This window comes from Oncorhynchus nerka, linkage group LG8 (genome assembly GCF_034236695.1).
Source record: "Oncorhynchus nerka isolate Pitt River linkage group LG8, Oner_Uvic_2.0, whole genome shotgun sequence".
In the NCBI taxonomy this organism is placed as follows: Eukaryota; Metazoa; Chordata; class Actinopteri; order Salmoniformes; family Salmonidae; genus Oncorhynchus; species Oncorhynchus nerka.
In genome coordinates this window covers 44,553,404-44,576,573 of record NC_088403.1, presented here as the reverse complement: position 1 = coordinate 44,576,573, position 23,170 = coordinate 44,553,404, and the positions used below count along the sequence as shown (strand labels likewise).

At 42.4% G+C, this 23,170-nt stretch overlaps 2 protein-coding genes across 3 annotated transcripts in view; one reads left to right on the top strand and one right to left on the bottom strand.

Moving 5' to 3' along the window:
* Nucleotides 1-12,081, top strand: part of LOC115133377 (calpain-1 catalytic subunit-like) — a 36,815-nt gene extending 24,734 nt beyond the window's left edge. Inside the window, exons 12-22 of the mRNA XM_029666556.2 lie at nucleotides 2,747-2,758; nucleotides 4,957-5,168; nucleotides 5,286-5,325; nucleotides 5,553-5,618; nucleotides 5,699-5,756; nucleotides 7,174-7,238; nucleotides 7,379-7,447; nucleotides 7,649-7,727; nucleotides 7,942-8,058; nucleotides 10,312-10,370; nucleotides 10,892-12,081. Of these exons, the coding sequence (XP_029522416.1) occupies nucleotides 2,747-2,758; nucleotides 4,957-5,168; nucleotides 5,286-5,325; nucleotides 5,553-5,618; nucleotides 5,699-5,756; nucleotides 7,174-7,238; nucleotides 7,379-7,447; nucleotides 7,649-7,727; nucleotides 7,942-8,058; nucleotides 10,312-10,370; nucleotides 10,892-10,918 (804 nt within the window). The 3' untranslated portion in view covers nucleotides 10,919-12,081. The remainder of the gene's footprint in view (nucleotides 1-2,746; nucleotides 2,759-4,956; nucleotides 5,169-5,285; nucleotides 5,326-5,552; nucleotides 5,619-5,698; nucleotides 5,757-7,173; nucleotides 7,239-7,378; nucleotides 7,448-7,648; nucleotides 7,728-7,941; nucleotides 8,059-10,311; nucleotides 10,371-10,891) is intronic.
* Nucleotides 12,082-12,601: 520 nt separating this feature from the next.
* Nucleotides 12,602-19,684, bottom strand: LOC115133390 (purine nucleoside phosphorylase-like). 2 transcript variants are annotated; one of them, XM_029666580.2, is made up of 6 exons: nucleotides 19,374-19,684; nucleotides 18,558-18,727; nucleotides 18,094-18,197; nucleotides 15,717-15,892; nucleotides 13,634-13,824; nucleotides 12,602-13,443 (listed from the first exon to the last, which is right to left on the bottom strand). In XM_029666580.2, exons 1-6 carry the CDS (start codon nucleotides 19,394-19,396, stop codon nucleotides 13,226-13,228), a joined length of 882 nt encoding a protein of 293 aa, XP_029522440.1. In that variant the 5' UTR covers nucleotides 19,397-19,684; the 3' UTR covers nucleotides 12,602-13,225. The 2 variants fall into 2 exon arrangements, with proteins under 2 accessions (XP_029522440.1, XP_064877894.1); XM_065021822.1 differs by lacking the exon at nucleotides 19,374-19,684 and having other exon boundaries at nucleotides 18,558-18,774.
* Between the last annotated feature and the right edge of the window lie 3,486 nt (nucleotides 19,685-23,170).

Here is a 23,170-nt window from a genome sequence, read left to right as displayed (position 1 = left end):
TCTTTCCGCATCTGCGTCTCCCCAGAGTCAGTTTGGTTTTATGCCTTCACTGTACTGTACATATCAGAGATGACCACATTGTGCAGCTGCAAGTTTATCAGATGACTCCACACAGAAAAGCCATTTCACAGAAACATTTCGAGTTGTGTTGTGTCTTTCCCTTTGCTGTCCAGAACAGACAAATCTCCTCCGACCCACCTTTTCCGGCTTAGCCAATCAGATAAGGCAAATCACCATGCAACTCCGCAGAAATTCCTGGCTCTGATAAAGCTGTGCTGATGATGCTCATTACATGCTCCATTTTCAAGGACAACGGGTGTAGATACAATGATAAGCTGTCAGCTCACCTGGCGTTTTCCTCTTGCATCTTTCCCGCATCTTCGCCACCAGTCCCGACACATGCAGGTGCTCCGTCGGTTGTCAAACCCACGGATTTTCCCAAGGCAGCTCCATCTCATTTACACATCTTGACACCTCTTCATACAAATCATGCCCCGTAGGTGTTGACGGTGTCAAGGTTGGAGTCCACTCCGTATGAAAATACAACTGGGCAATGTCAGAAATATCCACAGCCAAGGAATATGCAATAAAATCTTTTCCTTTTTCTGCTCTTTTAGATCAACTGGTCCTTTCAGTGTGTGTTAAACATTTAAAAGAGTTGCAGGGGTAAAATCCCCTCCGTACCGGGCTGATTTAGCGATCTCTTTGCCAAAATAAAACTGGCCTTGACAGCAGCCTGGCCTTGTGATTTGGCTTTTTTTTGAACAGAGCCTGTAGATTTGAGGCCTCCAGCTAGCCTTTGTTCCATGTCCATATTCTTGTTTTTGTCCGTGTTTCGTTTTCAGTAATGGTTGAAATAAAATCAAATATATTTCATATACACTCCCACGGGCTCAGTCCACATTTTTGATGGGTACAACTGCATGCTCGAAAAATGAAGCTACTCACCTTTGCATTGTGGGAAATGTAGTATTGGTGCCTAATATTATATCCCAGGGGCCGTTAATGGGTGACTACATATGAGAGTAACAGTAATATATTATTCACCAGTGTCCCCTGAGGATAGCGTCACAAAGTCATTTTCTATGGAAATCTCTACAGAACTCAACTTCCTTGTAATAATTTTACAAGTATACTAAGGGTTGTACATTTCTTATACTATCCTATGGTAGGAAAGTGTCACTAACAAATATGTTCAACCTTTCATTCAAATAACTTCTGTCCTACTCCTAACGTTTTATTCCACCATTGGGCCATTACCTAATAAAAACCCTATACAGGCTTTTGCAGACACGGTGAGCATTAGCTTGGTTTTATTTGACAGTCAGCCGTGTAATGATAATGGTGTAGGTGCCCTATGTTAGCCTTTCCTACCTATTATCTAACTTGCAATAATGTCAGTGGGTGTTGTATCAGAGTGAACTCTATGTCCTCCACTGTCTTCTCATATGCCCATAAAACAAAACGTCAATTCCACTTAAAAGGCTCCTTAACTATCCTTCTACAAGTAATTATAGGTCGTATTTCAACTAATACAAAATATGTTGAGGGTTTTACTAGTTCCTCAGGGTGTAGGGTAATATACGTCTTATAGGTATTATCTTTATCATACCCTCCTTTTCTTATACAATGACATAACTCCTTCCTGTCGTCCTCACTTCCAAAAATCCCTTTCTTATGCTATTCCAATGTCATGCCTTTATCTACATGCTGTTCCTCATCCTCCTCTTTATCAAAAATCCACTTATAACAGCTCTCAGTCCTCAGACCAAATAACCAATTCTCGATTCGTTCATCTCCCCACCCACTGCACATTTCACTCACACCAAACAAACACATAAGGACAGACAACAGTTTATTTCTATCTTCCGGGTGCCCCATAGGTTATCGCCCGTTTCAGAACTTTCACGCTAGATACAGCTTCTGCTCCCTAACTACTTTTGAGTACCCTTCCGGAAGTTACCCCAACCCCCAAGAAGGCGAGTTACTGTTCTTAATACATATAACATATAACACACATTGACATACAACAATTACCACACATTCATTGACTTATACAGGCACATTTTTAGGTTCCTTTGTTTTTATAATTACAAGAGGGAGGCGGCGCTTTTACATACCAGCGAAACACTGAACACCCACTTCTTTTAAATTACGGACTTCGATATAACAGGTGTCTGCTTACCTTACAATTTGGTGATCAGAGGTGGTGGTTCAGGTTCCGTGCAGTGGCGTTGCACTCACTCCCTCCTGGCAAGCTCGCCAAATGTTGGCTCCGTTTTTCTGTGCTCCGTTTTTTACTTAACAAATAAGGAACACTCAAAATGTGCACAATAATTTTTTTTTTTTTTTAAATACAGCTGTAGACCGAAGATCAAACATCACACATACAACTGATGTCTCTCCTGAGTTCTGCAAAATAGGAAAAGTCCAAGTTGCTTTTATCACGCTTTTATCGTGCTTGTAGTCAAACCTCTGTGATGGAACTGCCTTAGTCATTACCTTCTACTCATGAGACCAAGCCCATGCATCCACAGCTATACAAACATTGTTTCAGTGTTATCTAAAGGCTCAGCAGTAAATATCCACTCCCCAAGTTGATTTATAGTGGTATGTCTGACTAGTCTCTTATCTCTTTCACCCCAACAGAGGCAAGAGACGTTTTCTTATTTTTCCATATTTTGCAAGGCAGTAGAATTGACTGTATGTTTCTATCTAACTCTTGTCTTTCTGTGTCTTTCTACAGGTTCCTAATGAGGTATGTATTTTCTGCTGGCCAGTATTATTTTACATTGGTTTGTGAAGTAACTGTGTAATAATTGAAACACTTGTTGGACAGCATAACTGTATTTGAGAGATGTGTTGGAAAAATGTGTTGGAGAGTGCATTAAAACCTCTTAGGGATCCCTTCGCCCCCATTCCCGCTCGAATCCCGGTAACGGGATTGATTTGACAACATCCAGTGAAATTGCAGCTCGCCAAATTCAACAGAAATACTCATAATAAAAATTCACAAAACATACGTGTGTAATACATCGACATAAAGCTTAACTTGTTGTTAATCCAGCCGCCCTGTCAGATTTTTAAAAGGCTTTACGGCGAAAGCAAACCATGAGATTATCTGAGGACAGCACCCCGCATACAAACACATACAAATCATATTGAAACCAGCCAGGTGCGACACAAAAGTCAGAAATAACGATATAATTCATGCCTTACCTTTGAAGATCTTCTTCTGTTGGCACTCCAAAATGTCCCAGAAACATCACAAATGTTCCTTTTGTTCGATAAATTCCTTCTTTATATCCCCAAAATGTCCATTTATTTGGCGCGTTTGATTCAGAAATACACCGGTTCCAACTCGCCCAACATGACTACAAAGTATCTAATAAGTTATCTCTAAACTTGGTCCAAACATTTCAAACATTGTTCCTAAACCATGCTTATGTATGTTAAAACGTAAATAATCCAAAAAAATTAAGATGCGAGTGAAGCGCGTTCCAGGTTGCACACTCCAAAAGACTTGACTCCCTTTGTGTGACACATGGAAAGGAAAGGAATACTTCTTCATTTCTCAAAGGAAAAACATTAACCAATATCTAAAGACTGTTGACATCTAGTGGAAGCCATAGGAACTGCAAGCATATTTATATTAAAAAGGGATTACCATAGAAAACTAATGGGAAAACACATTGAGCTCAACATTTTTGGATTGTGCTCAGGGTTTCGCCTGCCAAATCAGGTCTGTTATACTCATAGACATTATTCAGACCGTTTTAGAAACTTCAGAGTGTTTTCTATCTACTAATAATATGCATATCCTAGCTTCTGGGCCTGAGTAGCAGGCAGTTTACTTTGGGCACGGTTTTCATCCGGATGTAAAAATACTGCCCCCTAGCCCAAAGAGGTTTTAAGAACCTGTTGGACAGTGCATTAAGAACTTGTTGGACAGTGCATTAAGAACCTGTTGGACAGTGCATTAAAAACCTGTTGGACAGTGCATTACAAACCTGCTGGACAGTGCATTAAGAACCTATTGGACAGTGCATTAAAAACCTGTTGGATAGTGCATTAAGAACCTGTTGGACAGTGCATTAAAAACCTGTTGGACAGTGCATTAAAAACCTGCTGGACAGTGCATTAAGAACCTATTGGACAGTGCATTAAAAATCTGTTGGATAGTGCATTAAGAACCTGTTGGACAGTGCATTAAAAACCTGTTGGACAGTGCATTAAAAACCTGTTGGACAGTGCATTAAAAACCTGTTGGACAGTGCATTAAAAACCTGTTGGACAGTGCATTAAAAACCTGTTGGACAGTGCATTAAGAACCTGTTGGACAGTGCATTAAAAACCTGTTGGACAGTGCATTAAGAACCTGTTGGACAGTGCATTAAGAACCTGTTGGACAGTGCATTAAAAACCTGTTGGACAGTGCATTAAGAACCTGTTGGACAGTGCATTAAGAACCTGTTGGACAGTGCATTAAAAACCTGTTGGACAGTGCATTAAGAACCTGTTGGACAGTGTATCATAGCTGAAGTGGAATGTAGCCAAAAGGCCTATATTGACCTGCATGTCTCAAAGGTCAATGTAGCTTGTGCTTAGGCTCACAGCCAATTGTCTCATATGGAGATGCATGGTAGAATTCTCCTAATTTCTATGGTAGCATAGACATAAAGTCAGGGATTAGAGGTCAGGGGTGCTTTCCGTTTCTCTCTGTCCTCTCAGTATGCGTGCGGGACAGGGGTTAGAGGTCAAGGGTTAGAGGTCATTAAACAAATTCACACACAGAGCTTTCCCTTCTCGCCATCCTATCAGTACATGGGTTAGGTTCACCTAGTTTAACTAACTCACTCATACTGCTTTCTCCTGCCCTCTGTCCTTAGTATGTGGGCAGATCAGGGGTTAGAGGTCAGGGAGTTCATTTTCCCCCTGCTCTCTCTGTCCTCTCAGTACGTGGGTAGATCAGGCATCCACCTGAAGAGAGATTTCTTCCTGACGCACGGTTCCAGCGCCCGCTCTGAGCTCTTCATCAACCTCAGAGAGGTGAGCTCTCGCTTCCAGCTGCCCGCCGGGGAGTACATCATCGTCCCTTCCACCTTCGAACCCCAGAAGGAGGGAGACTTTGTCCTCAGGGTTTTCTCTGAGAAACCAGCTAACTCAGAGTGAGTAATATGGAAACAGAGTGGTGAACAGGACATATGAGGAGATTATGGACGATAGAAAGGCAATTAATTTAATGTAAGGACATTGATAATAGTGTTCTTTTCTGTCTGTGTTAGAGAGCTGGATGATGACGTCACAGCTGAACTTCCTGCAGAGGTGAGGGGAAGAGACAAGGGCTGAAATGGCACCCTGTTCTCTATATAGTGTGTTACGTTTGACTAGGGCTTTGGTCAAAAGTAGTGCACTGTGTGGGGAATAGGGTTCCATTTCAGATGCAGACCATGGAGAATCCTGTTTGATTAACAAGCCCATACTGTAACATGCCAACACCAGTACTACCAACAAGAAAGAAGAGTTGACGTTCCTCTGTATCTCTGTTTCAGTCTCAGCTGGACGAGAGCCAGATTGACGCTGGCTTCAAGAGTCTGTTCAGACAGCTGGCTGGGGAGGTGAGGAGACTCGGGAGGGCAGGGCGATTGGGCCGATGGGAACTGTAGTATTTCCTCATGCTCTGTTTCTGTGTCTACAGGACATGGAGATCAGTGCCACAGAGCTGCAGACCATACTCAACAGGATCATCAGCAAGCGTGAGTCCCTAGGAATAGAAATAGAACATAGTATTGTGCTTTATACAGCTCATTTGGAAAGTATTCAGACCTTTTGACTCTTTCCACATTTTGTTACGTTACAAACTTACTCTAAAATTAATTAAATAGTTTTTTTTCTCCTCACAAATCTACACAAAATACCCCATAATGACAAAGCAAAAATAGTTTTTTTCTTCTTTTTTTGCACTTTTATTATAAATTTAAAAAATCGGAAAAATCACATTTACAGACATTTAGAGACTTGTCCTGAAGCCACTCCTGCGTTGTCTTGGCTGTGTGCTTAGGGTTGTTGTCCTATTGGAAGGTGAACCTTCTCTCCAGTCTAAGGTCCTGAGCGCTCTGGAGCAGGTTTTCATTAAGGATCTCTCTGTACTTTGCTCCGTCCTTCTTTCCCTCGATCCTGACTAGTCTCCCAGTCCCTGCCTCTGAAAAACATCCCCACAACATGTTACCACCACCATGCTTCACCGTAGGAATGGTGCCAGGTTTCCTCTAGACGTGATGCTTGGCATTCATGCCAAAGAGTTCAATCTTGGTTTCATCAGACCAGAGAATCGTGCTTCTCGTGTTCTGAGAGTATTTAGGTGCCTTTTGGTAAACTACAAGCGGGCTGTCATGTGCCTTTTACTGAGGAGTGGCTTCTACCTGGCCACTCTACCATAAAGGCCTGATTGGTGGAGTGCTGAAGAGATGGTTGTCCTGCAAGTTTCTCCCATCTCCACAGAGGCATTCTGGAGCTCTGTCAGAGTGACCATTTGGTTCTTGGTCACCTCCCTGACCAAGGTCCTTCTTCGCCGATTGCTCAGTTTGGCCGGGCAGCCAGCTCTAGCAACAGTCTTGGTGGTTCCAAACGTCTTCCAAACCTTCAATGCTGCACACATTTTTTGGTACTCTTCTACAGATCCGTGCCTTGACACAATCCTATCTCGGAGCTCTATGGACAATTCCTTCGACCTCATGGCTTGGTTTTTGCTCTGACATGCACTGTCAACTGTGGGACCTTATATAGACAGGTGTGTGCCTTTCCAAATAATATCCAACCAATTACATGTACCACAGGTGGACAACAATAAAGTTGTAGAAACATCTCAAGGATGATCAATAGCAAAAGGTCTGAATACTTACGTTTTTTATTTAGCCTTTATTTAAGTAGGGAAGGTATTTTTTTAGGCAAGGTAATTAAAATAAAAACATTTGCAAATCATTTATAGAAACGTCTGAATACGTTCCGAATGCACTGTATCTCTGTATATGTGAGCCTACTCGAGATCTTTCACAATCTTTCGAAAGGAGACCCACACTGTCGGTCCTTCCAGGCAGATTTGGATTTTACAGATGCGTATAAATCTATTTTTCTCTGTCTCTCACACACACACACACACACACACACACACAGACAAAGATCTGAAGACCGATGGATTTGGACCGGAAGCTTGTCGCACTATGATCAACCTAATGGACGTATCCTTGGTGTACTTCAATCAATTCTTTATACAGTACTAGTCCCATCTGTCTGGTCTTTCGGCATCTGTCTGCTCTCTCTGTCTGGTCTCTCTCTGTGACTGTCTGTATAAACAGGGTTCCTTGACCGTGTCCTTCAGACTGATGGTAGTGGTAAACTGGGACTGGCAGAGTTCCACGTGCTGTGGGAGAAGATTAAACGATACCTGGTGAGCCGAGCTGAAAATCCTGTTCTCCTATTCACTTGCTTCATTCGCTTGAACTGAGCCTTCGCTCTCGTCATTAGTTCCTTGTCCAGTCTCCGTAGAGCATTTGCACTCGTTTCCCTCTCAATCTCTGTCCCTCTCTACCTTTGCCTCTCTCTTTCTCTCTCTCTCTCTCTCTCTCTCTCTCCTCCAACCCTCCACCAGACTGTATTCCGTCAGTTTGACCTGGACAAGTCAGGCACCATGAGTTCCTATGAGATGAGGATGGCTCTGGAGGCGGCAGGTCCAGTAGCTCTTTCCCTTAAACCTCAATCTGTTTTTTTTCTTCTGTAGTGCATCATCACTACTTTTATTTAGCCACACCTGACGAACCTGACAATAACTGAAAATAGAAATGCATACGTTTCACCCATTGTTCCCGATGAAAGCATATCTGGTGGGTTTAAAGCCATTTTAAATGGTTCCTGCCTTTGTCAATTTTCTGTCTGTGTCATCAGGCTTCAAGCTGAAGAACCACCTGTTCCAGCTGATCATTCTGCGCTACACTGAGGCCGACCTGACAGTTGACTTTGACAACTTTGTTACCTGCCTGGTTAGGCTGGAGACCATGTTCAGTGAGTACAGTCAAATCAAATCACATTTTATTGGTCACATACACATGGCTATCAGATGTTTAATGCGAGTGTAGTGAAATGCCTGTGCTTCTAGTTGTGACAGTGCAATGCCATAATATCTAACAAGTAATCTAACAATTCCCCCAAAACTACCTACTACACACAAATCTAAAGGGGTGAATGAGAATATTTACAGATAAATATATGGATGAGTGATGGCCGAGCGGCATAGGCAAGGTGCAATAGATGGTATAATATACAGTATATACATATGATATAAGTAATGTAAGATATGTAAACATTATTAAAGTGGCATTATTTAAAGTGGCATTGTTTAAAGTGACTCGTGATCCATTTATTAAAGTGGCCAGTGATAGTGATGGCTGTTTAGCAGTCTGATGGCCTTGAGATAGAAGCTGTTTTTCAGCCACTCGGTCCCAGCTTTGATGCACCTGTACTGACCTCGCCTTCTGGATGATAGCGGGGTGAACAGGTAGTGGCTCAGGTGGTTGTTGTCCTTGATGATCTTTTTATCCTTTCTGTGACATCGGGTGCTGTAGGTGTCATGGAGGGCAGGTAGTTTGCCCCCGGAGATGCGTTGTGCAGACCGCACCACCCTACGGAGAGCCTTGTGGTTGAGGGCGGTGCAGTTGCCAAGTCAGGATGCTCTCGATTATGCATCTGTAAAAGTTTGTCATGGTTTTGACTGCCAAGCCAAATTTATTTAGCCTCCTGAGGTTCACCACACTGTCTGTGTGGGTGGACCATTTCAGTGTGTCTGTGATTTGTATGCTGAGGAACATAAACCTTTCCACCTTCTCCACTGCTGTCCCTTCGATGTGGATAGGGGGGTTCTCCCTCTGCTGTTTCCTGAAGTCCACGATCATCTCCTTTGTTTTGTAGACATTGAGTGAGAGGTTGTTTTCCTGACACCACATTCCGAGTGCCCACACCTCCTTCCTGTAGACTGTCTCATCGTTGTTGGTAATAAAGCCCACTACTGTTGTGTCATCTGCAAACTTGATGATTGAGTTGGAGGCGTGCATGGTCGGCCACGCAGGCGTGGGTGAACATGGAGTATAGGAGGGGGCTGAGCACCCACCCTGGTGGGGCCCCAGTGTTGAGGGTCAATGAAGTAGAGATGTTGTTTCCTACCTTCACGACCTGGGAGCAGCCCGTCAGAAAGTCCAGGACCCAATTGCACAGGGCGGGGTTGAGACCCAGGGTCTCCAGCTTGATGATGAGCTTGGAGGATACTAGGATGTTGAATGGTGAGCTTTAGTCAATGAACAGCATTCTTACATAGGTAATCCTCTTCTCCAGATGGGATATGGCAGTGTGCAGTGTAATGGCGATTTCATCGTCTGTGGACCTATTAGGGCAGTATGCAAACTGAAGTGAGTCTAGGGTGGCCGGTATGGTGGAGGTGATATGATTCTTGATTCTTGTACCCTTCTTGGGTACAGGAACAATGGTGGCCATCTTGAAGCATGTGGGGACAGCAGACTGGGATAGGGAGCGATTGAATATGTCCGTCAATATACCAGCCAGCTGATCTGCGCATGCTCTGAGGACGCGGCTAGGGATGCCGTCTGGGCCAGTAGCCTTGCGAGGGTAAACACGTTTAAATGTTTTACTCATGTCGGCCACGGAGAAGGAGAGGGGGGGTGCAGTCCTTGTTAGCGGGCCACGACGGTGGCACTGTATTATCCTCAAAGCGGGCAAAGAAGGTGTTTAGTTTGTGTGGAAGCGTGACGTCAGTGTCCGTGACGAGGCTGGTTTTCTTTTTGTAGTCCGTGAGACTACGTCTTGTGTCTGAGCCGTTGAATTGCGGCACTAGTTTGTCCCTGTACCGGCATTTCACTTGTTTGATTGCCTTGCGGAGGGAAAAATTTCAATGCTTATATTCGTCCATATTCCCAGACCTCCATGGTTAAATACGTTGGTTCGCGCTTTCAGTTTTGCGCAAATGCCGCCATCCATCCACGGTTTCTGGTTAGGGTAGGTTTTAATAGTCACAGTGGGTACAACATCTCCAATGCACTTCCTTATAAACTCACTCAACGAGTCAACTTATAGATAGATGATATTCATCATCCATACGATGTCCTTTTATAAGGTATATTTTACACGGATGTTTCAGATTGGCCAATGATGTATGATCTTGATCCAAATGTTCAGAATAGTGAATGTCATATTCGTATGGGTGCTTTACATTTTTAACTGACTTTCGTAACACTACTGTACCTACAGAAACCTTCAAGACGATGGACGCAGATTCTGATGGAGTCATAGAACTCAACTTCTTCCAGGTCTGATCTCACATTTCTATCTCTCTGTTACGTTTTTGTTGTTGTTCAGTTGATCGGAGAATAAGAGTGTTGTCTCAGTCATAGCTAGCCGACACAGTTGAAAGGGGTTCCTTGTTATGTGATTCTTATGTCACTATTCATAATGAGCAAAGTTCTGATGACGTAAAAGTCCAATCAAATCATATCAAATGTTATTAGTCACATGCGCCGAATACAACAGGTGCAGACCTTACAGCGAAATGCTTACTTACGTGCCCCTAACCAACAATGCAGGTTAAAAAAAAATACAGATAAGAATAAGAAATAAAAGTAACAAGTAATTAAAGAGCAGCAGTAAATTAACAATGGCGAGACTATATACAGGGGGGTACCGGTACAGACGCAATGTGCAGGGGCACCGGTTAGTTGAGGTAATATGTACATGTAGGTAGAGTTATTAAAGTGACTATGTGCTCTCTCCCCCTCCTCTGTACTCTCTCGCTGCATCTCTCTCTACCTCTCCCCCTCCTCTCTGTCTACAGTGGATCACCCTGACCATGTTTGCCTAAAGATGATGGACTCACTGATGTTATTGCACCAGACTACACTAATGTAATTTCAGAAGTGCCTTTCTCTGGCTCTTCCTCTCTGCAATTTCAGGGATCCATGGATAAAACTTTTTTTTAAACTTGAGTAATGTTTACAACATTTAATATGGGGATCATGTGCCAAAACATTGCCTGTTACCTTAGAAACAGAGGGAGACAACTCTACTCACATGGCGCCACAACATAGAGGAAGACGGCAGGGAATTTTGATACTGCCTCCTATTGGATAGGAAGGAAACTTCCTAAAGTTTTTGTTTTACATCTTGTGCCAATTTTCACAATTGCCTTGTCATATTTTCAATGTTCCTTTTGGAAGCCATTTTGTGACCTGTGTTTCAGGAATAGGCAATGGGGGTGTTGGCATGGAGTTTGGGTCAAAAGGATTTTCTCTGCTGAGAAAGAAGGCAAAGTGCTATTGTAATTTGGAAGTACTTCATCATCCTTAGAGGATTGAATCACCGGCATGACAATTTGTTTTAGAAGTCGTATATGTCAGTACTTTTCAGTGGGAAAACCCCCACAATATCCTTGTAATGCCGCATACTCAAAACTTGATATCCTCATTTTTAATGGATGCCAAAGACACTTCAAGGATATCCCAGCTTTTTATTTAAAAAAAAAGTTGTGTCCCAAGGGGAACATGAAACTACCCACTGGGCACAGATGTCAAGTCAACGTCTATTCAATGTCATTTCATTGAAATGACATGGGAACAACATTGATTCAACCAGTCTGTGCCCAGTGGCTATTTGTATTTTAGTATTTGTGATGTAGGTTATAAGCGATGACTGATTTTTGATTGGAATAGCAGGCATCAACCTGATCGCATGTAATGTCAGATGTATTCATGGATGGAGGAGGGTAAAGTACACTTGGAGACATTTTGCCAAATAGACTGAGGGAACCAGAAACAGTATGACACTCTTATTGCCATGACATTCAATTCTATGGTTGCCATTTTTCTGTGTAGATTAATAAAATGTCTTATATGCATTATGCAATCACAACTGTTGTTTACAGTGCGCACTCTGGAATTGTGTTATGCTCGCTCTTATTATGGAATTATGTACCTTTTCCATTTCTATCTATACAAAACTTCAATAAACTTTTCCGGAACACAATTATATTCATGTGGATATGTCATAATTTGGGTTTTGAGCAAAGCTAACATCTCTTCCAAAAATCAATATCAGACTCATGGAATGTGTCCCATTGTACTCCCAAGTTTCTTCCTCAGTTTTCTGAATTTATAATTCACACAAGTGAGTAGAGGGGAAAAAGACAAAGTGAGAGAATTTACTCCGCCCACAATTTGTCTGTGTGATAAATAGACCCAAGTGGGGAGGTCTATGAGAGTGTGTCGATTTACATTAAGCGTATTTGATCGAATAAAAGTTTCATAATGTTTCAGCTGTTACAAATGTACTGATGTAAGTGATGGCATTCAGGCCACTTTGAGAAAAACTACTGTTGTTCACATGCGTATATGTCCCTCTCATTGGCTAGAATGGTCCCACCTCCTCCCGTCTGCCTTCCATCTTTGAGAACATTTATTTCCATTGTTAGAGCGGTCATTTGACTATCTTGTCACTATAATAGACTATCTTCGATATCATTAACCAATAAATCCTCCAATTGACTTGATCACATGAATAAATACAAACTTTAGTAAGCACATTCATATTTAAAAAAGAACTAGAGGAAAAATAACACTATGTCAACAACTAATGTACATTAGACAGGATACATACGTTAAAAGACATGTACAGCAGATCCATAGCTTTCTCATTGTTAAGTTAAATCAAGACATTTACACATGCAGCTCAATATTAAGTTAACATTATCAACTTATAATAGACAATAATAATAACGATAAACATATTTGAGACAGCCTGTAGAGTCGCGCATGATAGGAATGTACACCATCGTCTTGAAAATGGGAAGAATGTTTTAAAAAGAGGGACTGTGAGCGTGAGAGGTCAGCCAGTAAGTGACTGTTCCACACAGCTCTCAGAGCAGGCAATCTTGTGTCAAAAGCAGGTCATTGGGTTTCATAACTTCAAGGCGGTCGGTTTCTACTGATCCAGAGCCAGTTTTACCATAGAAATTGAATTCCTAGAATGGGTTTTGCACCTCAGACCAAGGCAATTTCACGTACACTTCATTGGTACACTCAAAATGGCCACCAGTCCACCCATTGTCTTAAATGGGATTCCCATTGTAGGAATTCTATTTCGATGAGTTTGGTGGTTGGTTCCATTCGTTCATTTAGGCGTTGGTGTTGTTGTATTCCATGCGGGTGACCATGGTAGAGATGAGTTTCTCCAGCTGGATAGCGCGGTGCTGACCTGTCTCAAGGACTTCCTCATGGTTGGCCTTCTCCTCACTGTCGTAGTCCATCACAGCCCTGTTGGTTATCAGGGATAGGGCGAACACACGCATGCCACAGTGATGCGCCGCGATCACCTCGTGAGCCGTGCTCATGCCTGAGAGAGAGAGAGAGAAAGAACGTTAGAGCAGTACAGACATAGGGAAAATACGTTTGATAACCGCGTCAGTTATGTTTCCTCAATATAAGAGAAGATTTTGAGTTCAATATGTCAAATGCAATGAACGGAGCATTGTGACGGTCTTGTGATTAAGACTAGGGGAAGGCACGGTGGAGATGAGACTTACCGACAGCGTCAGCTCCCAGTTTGTGCAGCATGCGACACTCCGCGATGGTCTCGAATGAGGGCCCGCCCAGGACGCAGTATACGCCCTCGCGCAGGAAGTCACCGTAGCCTAGTTCCTGTCCCACATCCACAGCCAGCTGCTGCAGCTCTCGGTTGTACGCGTCAGACATACAGGGGAACCGCACACCGAACCTAGGAAAGTGAGAGAGGGAGGGAGGAAGGGAGAGATGGTTACACCTCAATGCCACAAAACTAGAGATGCACGATATATAGGTAAGCATATGGGAATGGGCCGATTTTAGCTAAAAATGCCAACATTGGAAAATCGAGTTTAACGCCGATGTGCATACCTATACAACGTAGGTAGATGACGTGCATACCTATACAACGTAGGTAGATGACGTGCATACCTATACAACGTAGGTAGATGACGTGCATACCTATACAATGTAGGTAGATGACGTGCATACCTATATAACGTAGGTAGATGACGTGCATACCTATATAACGTAGGTAGATGACGTGCATACCTATATAACGTAGGTAGATGACGTGCATACCTATATAACGTAGGTAGATGACGTGCATACCTATATAACGTAGGTAGATGACGTAATGACGCCACGAAAAATACAGCGCTACACGGCGTTCCTAACCGAGCCCACAATGTCTGCCGTGTGGATCTATTTTGGTGTTTCGAAGGAAGATAACAAAAAGGCCATCTGCAACGTTTGTGCTGCTGTTATTTCCCGAGGAGGAGAGAAAGTGAAATCTTTCAATACCACAAACCTAATTACTCATTTGAAAGTGCATCACCCCCCAGACGTTCAGCGACCACTTAGAAAAAAAAGCTGAATAAAAACAAAAGTGCACACTTCCAACAACTAAACAAGTTCAAGTCGGGCAGTCATTTGAAAGAGCAAGAACATTTCAGCGAGACAACTCAAAGGCGAAATCCATTAATGCCAAGATAATGGAATTCATTGCCCTTGACAGTCAACCGTTCTCTGTCGTGGATGATGTTGGCTTTCCTCGGCTGGTTAAGCACCTCGAGCCCCGGTACACACTACCAAGTAGCCACTATTTTTCAGATGTTGCCCTACCAGAGTTACACAGTATTGTTGAAACTCACCTCCATGAGCTACTTGCTATGAGCGTCACTCTTATTAGCTTCACTACAGACATTTGGACGAGCGATGTCAGCCCCATGAGCATGCTGAGTCTGACAGCACAGTTGGTCAATGAGGATTTCGTACTGAGCAAAGCCATATTGCATTCTCAAGAATGTCCTGGTTCTCTACCTCTGTTGTCATTTCAATGGCATTTGAGAACATGTTTGAAACTTGGAATCATGAACACACTCCTAGCTCCATTCGAACAACTGACTCGAGAAATAAGCTCATCAACTGCGTCTGCAGCAGACGTGATGTCGTGGCATTGAAACTCCTGCTCCACAAAACTGCAGACAGACCGTGGGATGCAAACTTGAGGCTGTGAACAAGCGATTTAGGTGTCATTCTCTCTGAGCCTCTTCACTGTGTCGCCACCATGCTCGATGCTAGGTACAAGTACCGCTACTTCGACGCAGACAAGAAACAGGGTTTACGTGAAATGTTACATACACAGCTGGATAAGATGGAAACGGACACAGTGACAGTGCCCACCGAGGAAGAGAGGCCACAGACGGACAGACTGAGCTGAAACTTCACTGCTTGACATGTACAATGAAATCCTGGTTGAGAATGAAACGACAGAACAAACGAACAACGAAACAGCACAGCAAGTAAGTGAAAGAAATAGGTTTTGATTATGTTTTACTGGTAATGGAGACATACGTGAATGCCAAAAAAATTACTTTTTGGTTAGTGTGTGTGTTTCAACTATTTAACTGTACTAGAATGCTTAAAAGGCCACTAAAGTATTAAATATCGGTATCGTTTTTTTTGGCAAGGATAATATTGGATCTCAGTATCGGCCAAAAATATCATATCAGTGTATCCCTACACAACTATTGTGAGCGTAAAGAAGTTAAACAAAATTCTCTCTGTCATGTACACGCACACACACACACTTGCCAAGCCTACCTGTCGTCGTTTGCTCCAGCAAGTGGGTTGCTGCCAGCAAAGCCGGGCATGTTGATGTGGTCTTTCATGATCATGATGTCTCCCACTTTGAAGTCCTGGTTGAGACCGCCAGCAGCGTTGGTCAGCATGACCGTCTCTACACCCAGCAAGCTGAAGATACGCATAGGTAGGGTGATCTGGAACACGCATACATTCCCAGTCAAAAGTTTGGACACACCTACTCATTCAAGGGTTTTTCATTATTTGGAATCATGTAGTAACCAAATAAAAGTGTGAAACAAATCAAAATATATTTTAGATTCTTCAAAGTAGCCACCCTTGCACACTCAACACACCTCTCTCAACTAGCTTCACCTGGAATGCTTTTCCAACAGTCTTGAAGGAGTTCCCACATATGCTGAGCACTTGTTGGATGCTTTTTCTTCACTTGTTGGATGCTTTTTCTGCGGCACAACTCATCCCAAATCATCTCAATTGGGTTGAGGTCGGGTGATTGTGGAGGCCAGGTCATCTGATGCAGCGCTCCATCACTCTCCTTCTTGGTCAAATAGCCCTTACACATCCTGGAGGTGTGTTGTGTGATTGTCCTGTTGAAAAACAAATGATAGTCCCACTAAGCACATACCAGATGGGATGGCGTATCACTGCAGAATGCTGTTGTAGCATTGCTGGTTAAGTGTGCCTTGAATTAATTTTTTTATTTTTACCACTGACAGTGTCACCAGCAAAGCATCCCCACACCATCACATCTCCTTCTCCATACTTCACGGTGGGAACTACGCATGCGGAGATAATCTGTTCACCTACTTTGCGTCTCACAAAGGACAGATTTCCACTGGTCTAATGTCCATTGCTCGTGTTTCTTGGCCCAAGCAAGTCTCTACTTCTTATTGGTGTCCTTTAGTAGTAGTTTCTTTGTATTAATTCGACCATGAAGGCCTGATTCACGCAGTCTCCTCCGAACAGTTGATGTTGAGATGTGTCTGTTACTTGAACTCTGAAGCATTTATTTGGGCTGCAATTTCTGAGGCTGGTAACTCTAATGCACTTATCCTCTGCAGCAGAGGTAACTCTGGGTCTTCCTTTCCTGTGGCAGTCCTCACGAGAGCCAGTTTCATCATAGCGCTTGATGGTTTTTACGATTGCACTTGAAGAAACTTTCAGAGTTCTTGAAATTTTCCGCATTGACTGACCTTCATGTCTTAAAGTAATGATGGACAATCATTTCTCTTTGTTCATTTGAGCTGGTCTTGCCATAAAATGGACATGGTCTTTTACCAAATAGGGCTATCTTCTATATACCACCCCTACTTTGTCACAACACAACTGATTGGCTCAAACGCAATAAGATAAAATAAATTCCACAAATGTACGTTTAACAAGGCACACCTCTTAATTGAAATGCATTCCAGGTGACTACCTCATGAAGCTGATTGACAGAAGGCCAAGAGTGTGCAAAGCTGTCATCAAAGCAAAGGGTGGCTACTATGAAGAATCTCAAATATAACACATATGGATTTGTTTAACACTTTTTTTGGTTACTACATGATTACATATGTGTTATTTCATACTTTTGATGTCTCTTCACTATTATTCTACAATGTAGAAAATATTAAAAATAAAGAAAAATCGTTGAATGAGTAAGTGTGTATAAACTTTTGACTGTCCTCCACAATAGTATGGGGCTTGCCTGTCCTCGCCACTCGGTAGCTCACCATATAAGACGCCTCTAGCCCCTTATTAATGGTATCTGTTGCTTTTAAACATGTCTTACTACTCGAAAGTCATCTTTATTTTCACTCCAAAACCTCCGGTGGCTTATCTTTCAAATGGTTATGTTTCGTTTCTAAATGTCTGCGCAAGAGTGAAGGTTTCCCGTGAGAGAGTAACGTGATTGGATGTTAATTATTTGACTAGGATACCTGTATTTGACATTGTGTTGTTATTTCGCTGAACACTAGATGGTTTAATTTTATTTTGGGCAGTGAAATGAGGATATACAGGGAAGAATAAAAAAAATCACCCAAATGTATAGCCCAGTTGGAAAATATAAATGTACTGTTTAAAAAAGTGGGGGGAAAAATAAATATATATATATATATATATATATATATTTGATGTACCCCCGACAGCATTGCGCGTACCCCACTTTGAGAAAACCTGGGCTAGTTGATTTAATACTATGTGTTTTTATTCTCTTTACTTCTATGTATGGTATATTTTATATTTTACCTGTGTATTTGACTGACTCATCTTGCTGTCAAGAAAGGCATAATAATGAATCCATCTTCTCTACCTATCATTTAAAGTAATGCAGAAGAACACCATATGTCTGAATCCTACAGTTTCTACATGGTATGTTGGTAGACAGACATACCTTCTGGATGGCGTATCCCTCGTACAGGTGGAAGCGTCCCTGCATGCACACGCATGGCCTTCCCTTCAGTGTCCCAAACACCAAGCGTCCAGCATGGCCATGCACTGTAACATACAACAACCAATTAGAATGCACTGACGACGCACAGCAACCAATCAGAAAACATCTTACAGAACCACACTTAGAAGAAAAAGGTGATTTCTATGGATAACCCTTTTGGAATCAAAAAGGGTTCTACTTGGAACCAAAAAGGGTTCTCCTATGGGCACAGCCAAAAAACTATTTTGGAACCCTTTTTTTCCTAAGAGTGCAGCTGTTTTTCATAGGCTATAATCTGAGCCCAGAATTCTCCCTGGTTAGGTAACATGGCCAAAGTAGACCCCATATACCTTGCCCTGTACATCTGCAATGCAGATTCACCAAATAAGAAAACAAGTAGACAGATATACACTACTACTACATACCTGTGCTCTGGGGGAAGTTGGGGATGTCCTTGTAGTTGAATGCCACTTGGTCTTTCAGCATGTCAGCCAGTCCTCCCATTCCTGAACCACACACGATGCCAACCACGGGGCGAACAGAGGTCTGGGCCAACAGCCAGTCTGCTGTGGCCTTGCAGTCCTCGAAGCTGTACCTGAAACTCACAGAAATAAGAGAGATAGACATTAGAATATAATTTACTTATAGTAATACTTTATAATAAAAACAAATGGGATGTCGTGGTCAATGCGATCACGACACATAGCTGATGTGCCACGGGGTGTTTCAGAGTGTCTATGGGAAGTTGAAGTGTGTGTGTGTGTGTGTGTGTCCTTATTAAACATATGTTTTCTGAGCAATAATCTAAGTCTGTGTGTTAATAAGTGTGAGGCTCCATAGTGTTGAATCTCCCAAGGACACACACACACAGGAGGATTTTTTTTTCTTATTCGATAACATGATTTCAACTATCATCTAATCTCAATGAAAATATCAAATTCTTTCTGCTGCCCCAATCGCATGTGACTCGTCCGATCCACACAAATCCATTTCTGGTGTTTCATCTAAAATTACACACACACACACAACTATATCCTCCACCTGCACAGTTGACCATGTGTGGTAGACCTACAGTAGCACCACATTGAATACAAGTTGCGGATGAGTACTGTTAGTAAATACAATGATATAATGATGCAATTGCCTATTAGGCTACGCACTTGCCCGCATAACAATGTGAGAAGCGCGTCCAGAACACGAAAGGAATTAATGAAATTTAGCTAATTGTCTATGCAACTCACCCGGTGCTTGAGTCTGGAAACATGATAAAGTAATGTAATGTAATGTCTCTTGTATCCTCTCAAAAGCAGCGATTTATCAATTGGCTTAATGTAACTGCAGCAGATAGACTTGTCTGGCGGCAAAACGTCAAGCGGAAAAAAAATCCTTACAAATGTAAACTTAAAATAAATACATTAAAGTGATAGGCCTATTTATAATAATGTTATATCGTTTAAACTGTCAAAATCTTCAGTTGAAAACCGTTGAGCTGTTTAGTAGCCTTTCAGTTAACTGCTCAAATGCTTTGGCGCTCGATTCGCTGATCAGTGTTTAGTCAGCCGCGTAGTTATAGACCGAGCCCCACTCTGTTATCCCTCCCCCTGAGTGACGCAAATAGATCCCGAGGTTTGGATTGGTCTGCACAGCACACCTCCTTTAAACTGTGCAATTTCGGACAGAAATAATGCACTGTGACTGGTGGAAATATGTGGTACATCTGTTAGAGTTTATTCTAGGGCAAATCCCGAGACGCCTCTTCAGAATGGTCAGCACATCAGAAGCTTCAAATAAATATTTATCAACAATGGGGTGTAGCCTAGAGCCTAGGCTACTGATTGTACCACGCATATTTCATACGAACCATCTGCTGTTGATCACTTGAAAAAGCGAAAGTTTTTTAAAAAACGTATCTGGCTTATTTTTCAGCATTTTATGTATCGACACGATATAATATGATGATGGGGATTCACATAAGGAAGTGACTCAACAGCCTGGACATGAATTATGCTTTTGTTTTGAATATCACCCGTGACTCGATATACTTCTCTCATCACAACCCACCGATGATTATTGCATTATTTGGGTTATCGGCACCGAAACACTCAAAGAAAACACATGGAAGCGCGCGCAAAACCCATGTAAAAATGTTGCAACCTGATCTTTGGCAGAAATGAGCAAAGACATTAGCAAAGACATCTTTGGATCTACCAGTTCTTCCAAATATAAGAAATGAGCTCTAAAATGAGTGAAATGGTCCATGTTTGATGGACACCACATCCCTCTTTCCTCCATTTTTTTGTGTAGGCTACCACCTTGAACATAGTGTAAGGGCAATAAACATAGCTATTTGACATATGAGATTGTGTGCCTGATAGTAAGATGATATAACATCCTTATAGGCGGCAGGTAGCTTAGTGGTTAGAGCGTTGGACCAGTAACCCGAAAGATTGCTGGATAGAACCCCTGAGCTGACAAAGTAAAAATACGTCAAGGCAGTTAACCCACTGTTCCCCGGTTGGCTGTCATTGTTAATGAGAATTTGTTCTTACCTGACTGGCGTAGGTAAATAATGGTTAAGAAATAAAATAGTGCCTCTCCGTTTTGTTATTCTAAAATGGATTACATTCTTAAAAATGCTCAGTAAACCCTCAGCAGTCTACACATAATGACAAAGCAAAAGCAGGTTTTTAGAAATGTTTGCACATGTTTACAAATAAAAAACAGAAATACCTTATTTACATAAGTAGTCAGACTCTGCTATGAGACTCGAAATTGAGCTCAGGTGCATCTTGTTTCCATTGGTCATCCTTGAGACGTTTCTACTACTTGATTGGAGTCCACCTGTGTTCAATTAATTTGATTTGATATGAATTGGAAAGGTACACACCTGTTTATATAAGGTCACACAGTCGACAGTGCATGTCAGAACAAAAACCAAGCCATGAGGTCGAAGGAAATGTGTGTAGAGCTCCGAGACAGGATTGTATCGAGGCACAGATCTGCGGAAGGGTACCAAAACATTTCTGCAGCATTGAAGGTCCCCAAGAACACAGTAGCCTCCATCATTTTTAAATGGAAGAAGTTTGGAACTACCAAGACGGTTCCTAGAGCTGTTCGACTGGCAACACTGAGCAATCGGGGGAGAAGGGTCTTGGTTAGGGAGGTGACCTAGAACCCGATGGTCACTCTGACAGAGCTCTAGAGTTCCTCTGTGGAGATGGGAGAACCTGCCAGAAGGACAACAATCTCTGCAGCACTCCACCAATCAGGCCTTTATGATAGAGTGACCAGAAGCCACTCCTCAGTAAAAGGCACATGACAGCCCGCTTGGAGTTTACCAAAAGGCACCTAAAGATTCTCAGACCATGAGAAACAAGATTCTCTGGTCTGCTGAAACCAAGATTGATCTCTTGAATGCCAAGCGTCACGTCTGGAGGAAACCTGGCACCATCACTATGGTGAAGCATGGCGGTGGCAGCATCATGCTGTGCGGATGTTGAGAGATCCTTGACGAAAACCTGCTCCAGAGCATTCAGGACCTCAGACTGGGGCGAAGATTCAACTTCCAACAGGACCACAACCCTAACCACACACCGAAGACAACGCAGGAGTGGCTTCAGGACAAATCTCTGAATGTCCTTGAGTGGTCCAGCCAGAGCCCGGACTTGAACCCGATTAAACATCTCTGGAGAGACCTGAAAATAGCTGTTCAGTGACTCTCCCATCCAACCTGACAGAGCTTGAGAGGATCTGCAGAGAAGAATGGGAGTAACATGCTGACCAGACCGGACACGTCGCGTGCGCGAGCGTCGCAAAATACATTTAGAAATCCATGTTATTCAATTATTGCACCCACACTGCTCGCGCGCACCAACGAGCTTCTGTGATGCCAAGGGCTAAAATAGAACTCCTTTCTATTTCTGACGCAGATCGCGCCTCTCCCATCTCTTCATTGGTTTATAGAAGCAGGTACCCATGTGCCATCTCCTCATTGGTTATACCCACGTGGGTGATTGAAAGACGAACTGTTTTGCCGGTAGTCGTGGTAATAGTATGAAAGTTTAGATGCCAATCACCATATAAGTTCAAAGATGAAAAAGCCTGGAAGGAGGAGAGATGACTAAAAACGATTCGGTTGGCCATTTCATGTGTGGATTATTTGGCGGAGTAGAGGAGCTTGTGCATTTCAGGTAAAATAACAACTCAATGTTTATATCCCAGGACAAATTAGCTAGCAAGTGCAAGCTAACTAGCTAATTTGCCATACATGTTCAATGCTTTTCAACCTGTCCCCAAATTAGTGTCATTGGTTCAGAGTTTGTTTTGCTATTTTAACCTGCGTGTCGTGAACGCGTAGGTGTAGGGGGACATAATAAATGTATGCATGTTCAAAATCAAATGTTATTTGTCACAAACACATGGTTAGCAGATGTTAATGCGAGTATAGCGAAATGCTTGTGCTTCTAGTTCCGACAATGCAGTAATAACCAACGAGTAATCTAAATAACAATTCCAAAACTACAACCTTATACACACAAGTGTAAAGGGATAAAGAATATGTACATAAAGATATATGAATGAGTGATGGTACAGAGCGGCATAGGCAAGATGCAGTAGATGGTATCGAGTATAATATATACATATGAGATGAGTATGTAAACAAAGTGGCATAGTTTAAAGTGGCTAGTGATACATGTATTACATAAAGATGCAGTAGATGATATAGAGTACAGTATATACGTATACATATGAGATAAATAATGTAGGGTATGTAAACATTATATTAAGTAGCATTGTTTAAAGTGGCTAGTGATATATTTTACATAAATTCCCATTATTAAAGTGGCTGGAGTTGAATCAGTATGTTGGCAGCAGCCACTCAATGTTAGTGGTGGCTGTTTAACAGTCTGATGGCTTTGAGATAGAAGCTGTTTTTCAGTCTCTCGGTCCCAGCTTTGATACACCTGTACTGACCTCGCCTTCTGGATGATAGCGGGGTGAACAGGCAGTGGCTCGGGTGGTTGTTGTCCTTGATGAT

Excerpts from the sequence above, each read along its gene's own strand:
- LOC115133390 (XM_065021822.1), bottom strand. The coding sequence starts at position 18,759 with ATGTCTATCTCTCTTATTTCTGTGAGTTTCAGGTACAGCTTCGAGGAC. Across the intron at positions 13,825-15,716 it reads GCTGGAGCAAACGACGACAG|GTTCGGTGTGCGGTTCCCCT; the intron begins GTAGGCTTGGCA and ends TCACTTTCCTAG. Across the intron at positions 13,444-13,633 it reads ACTGGGAGCTGACGCTGTCG|GCATGAGCACGGCTCACGAG; the intron begins GTAAGTCTCATC and ends TCTCTCTCTCAG.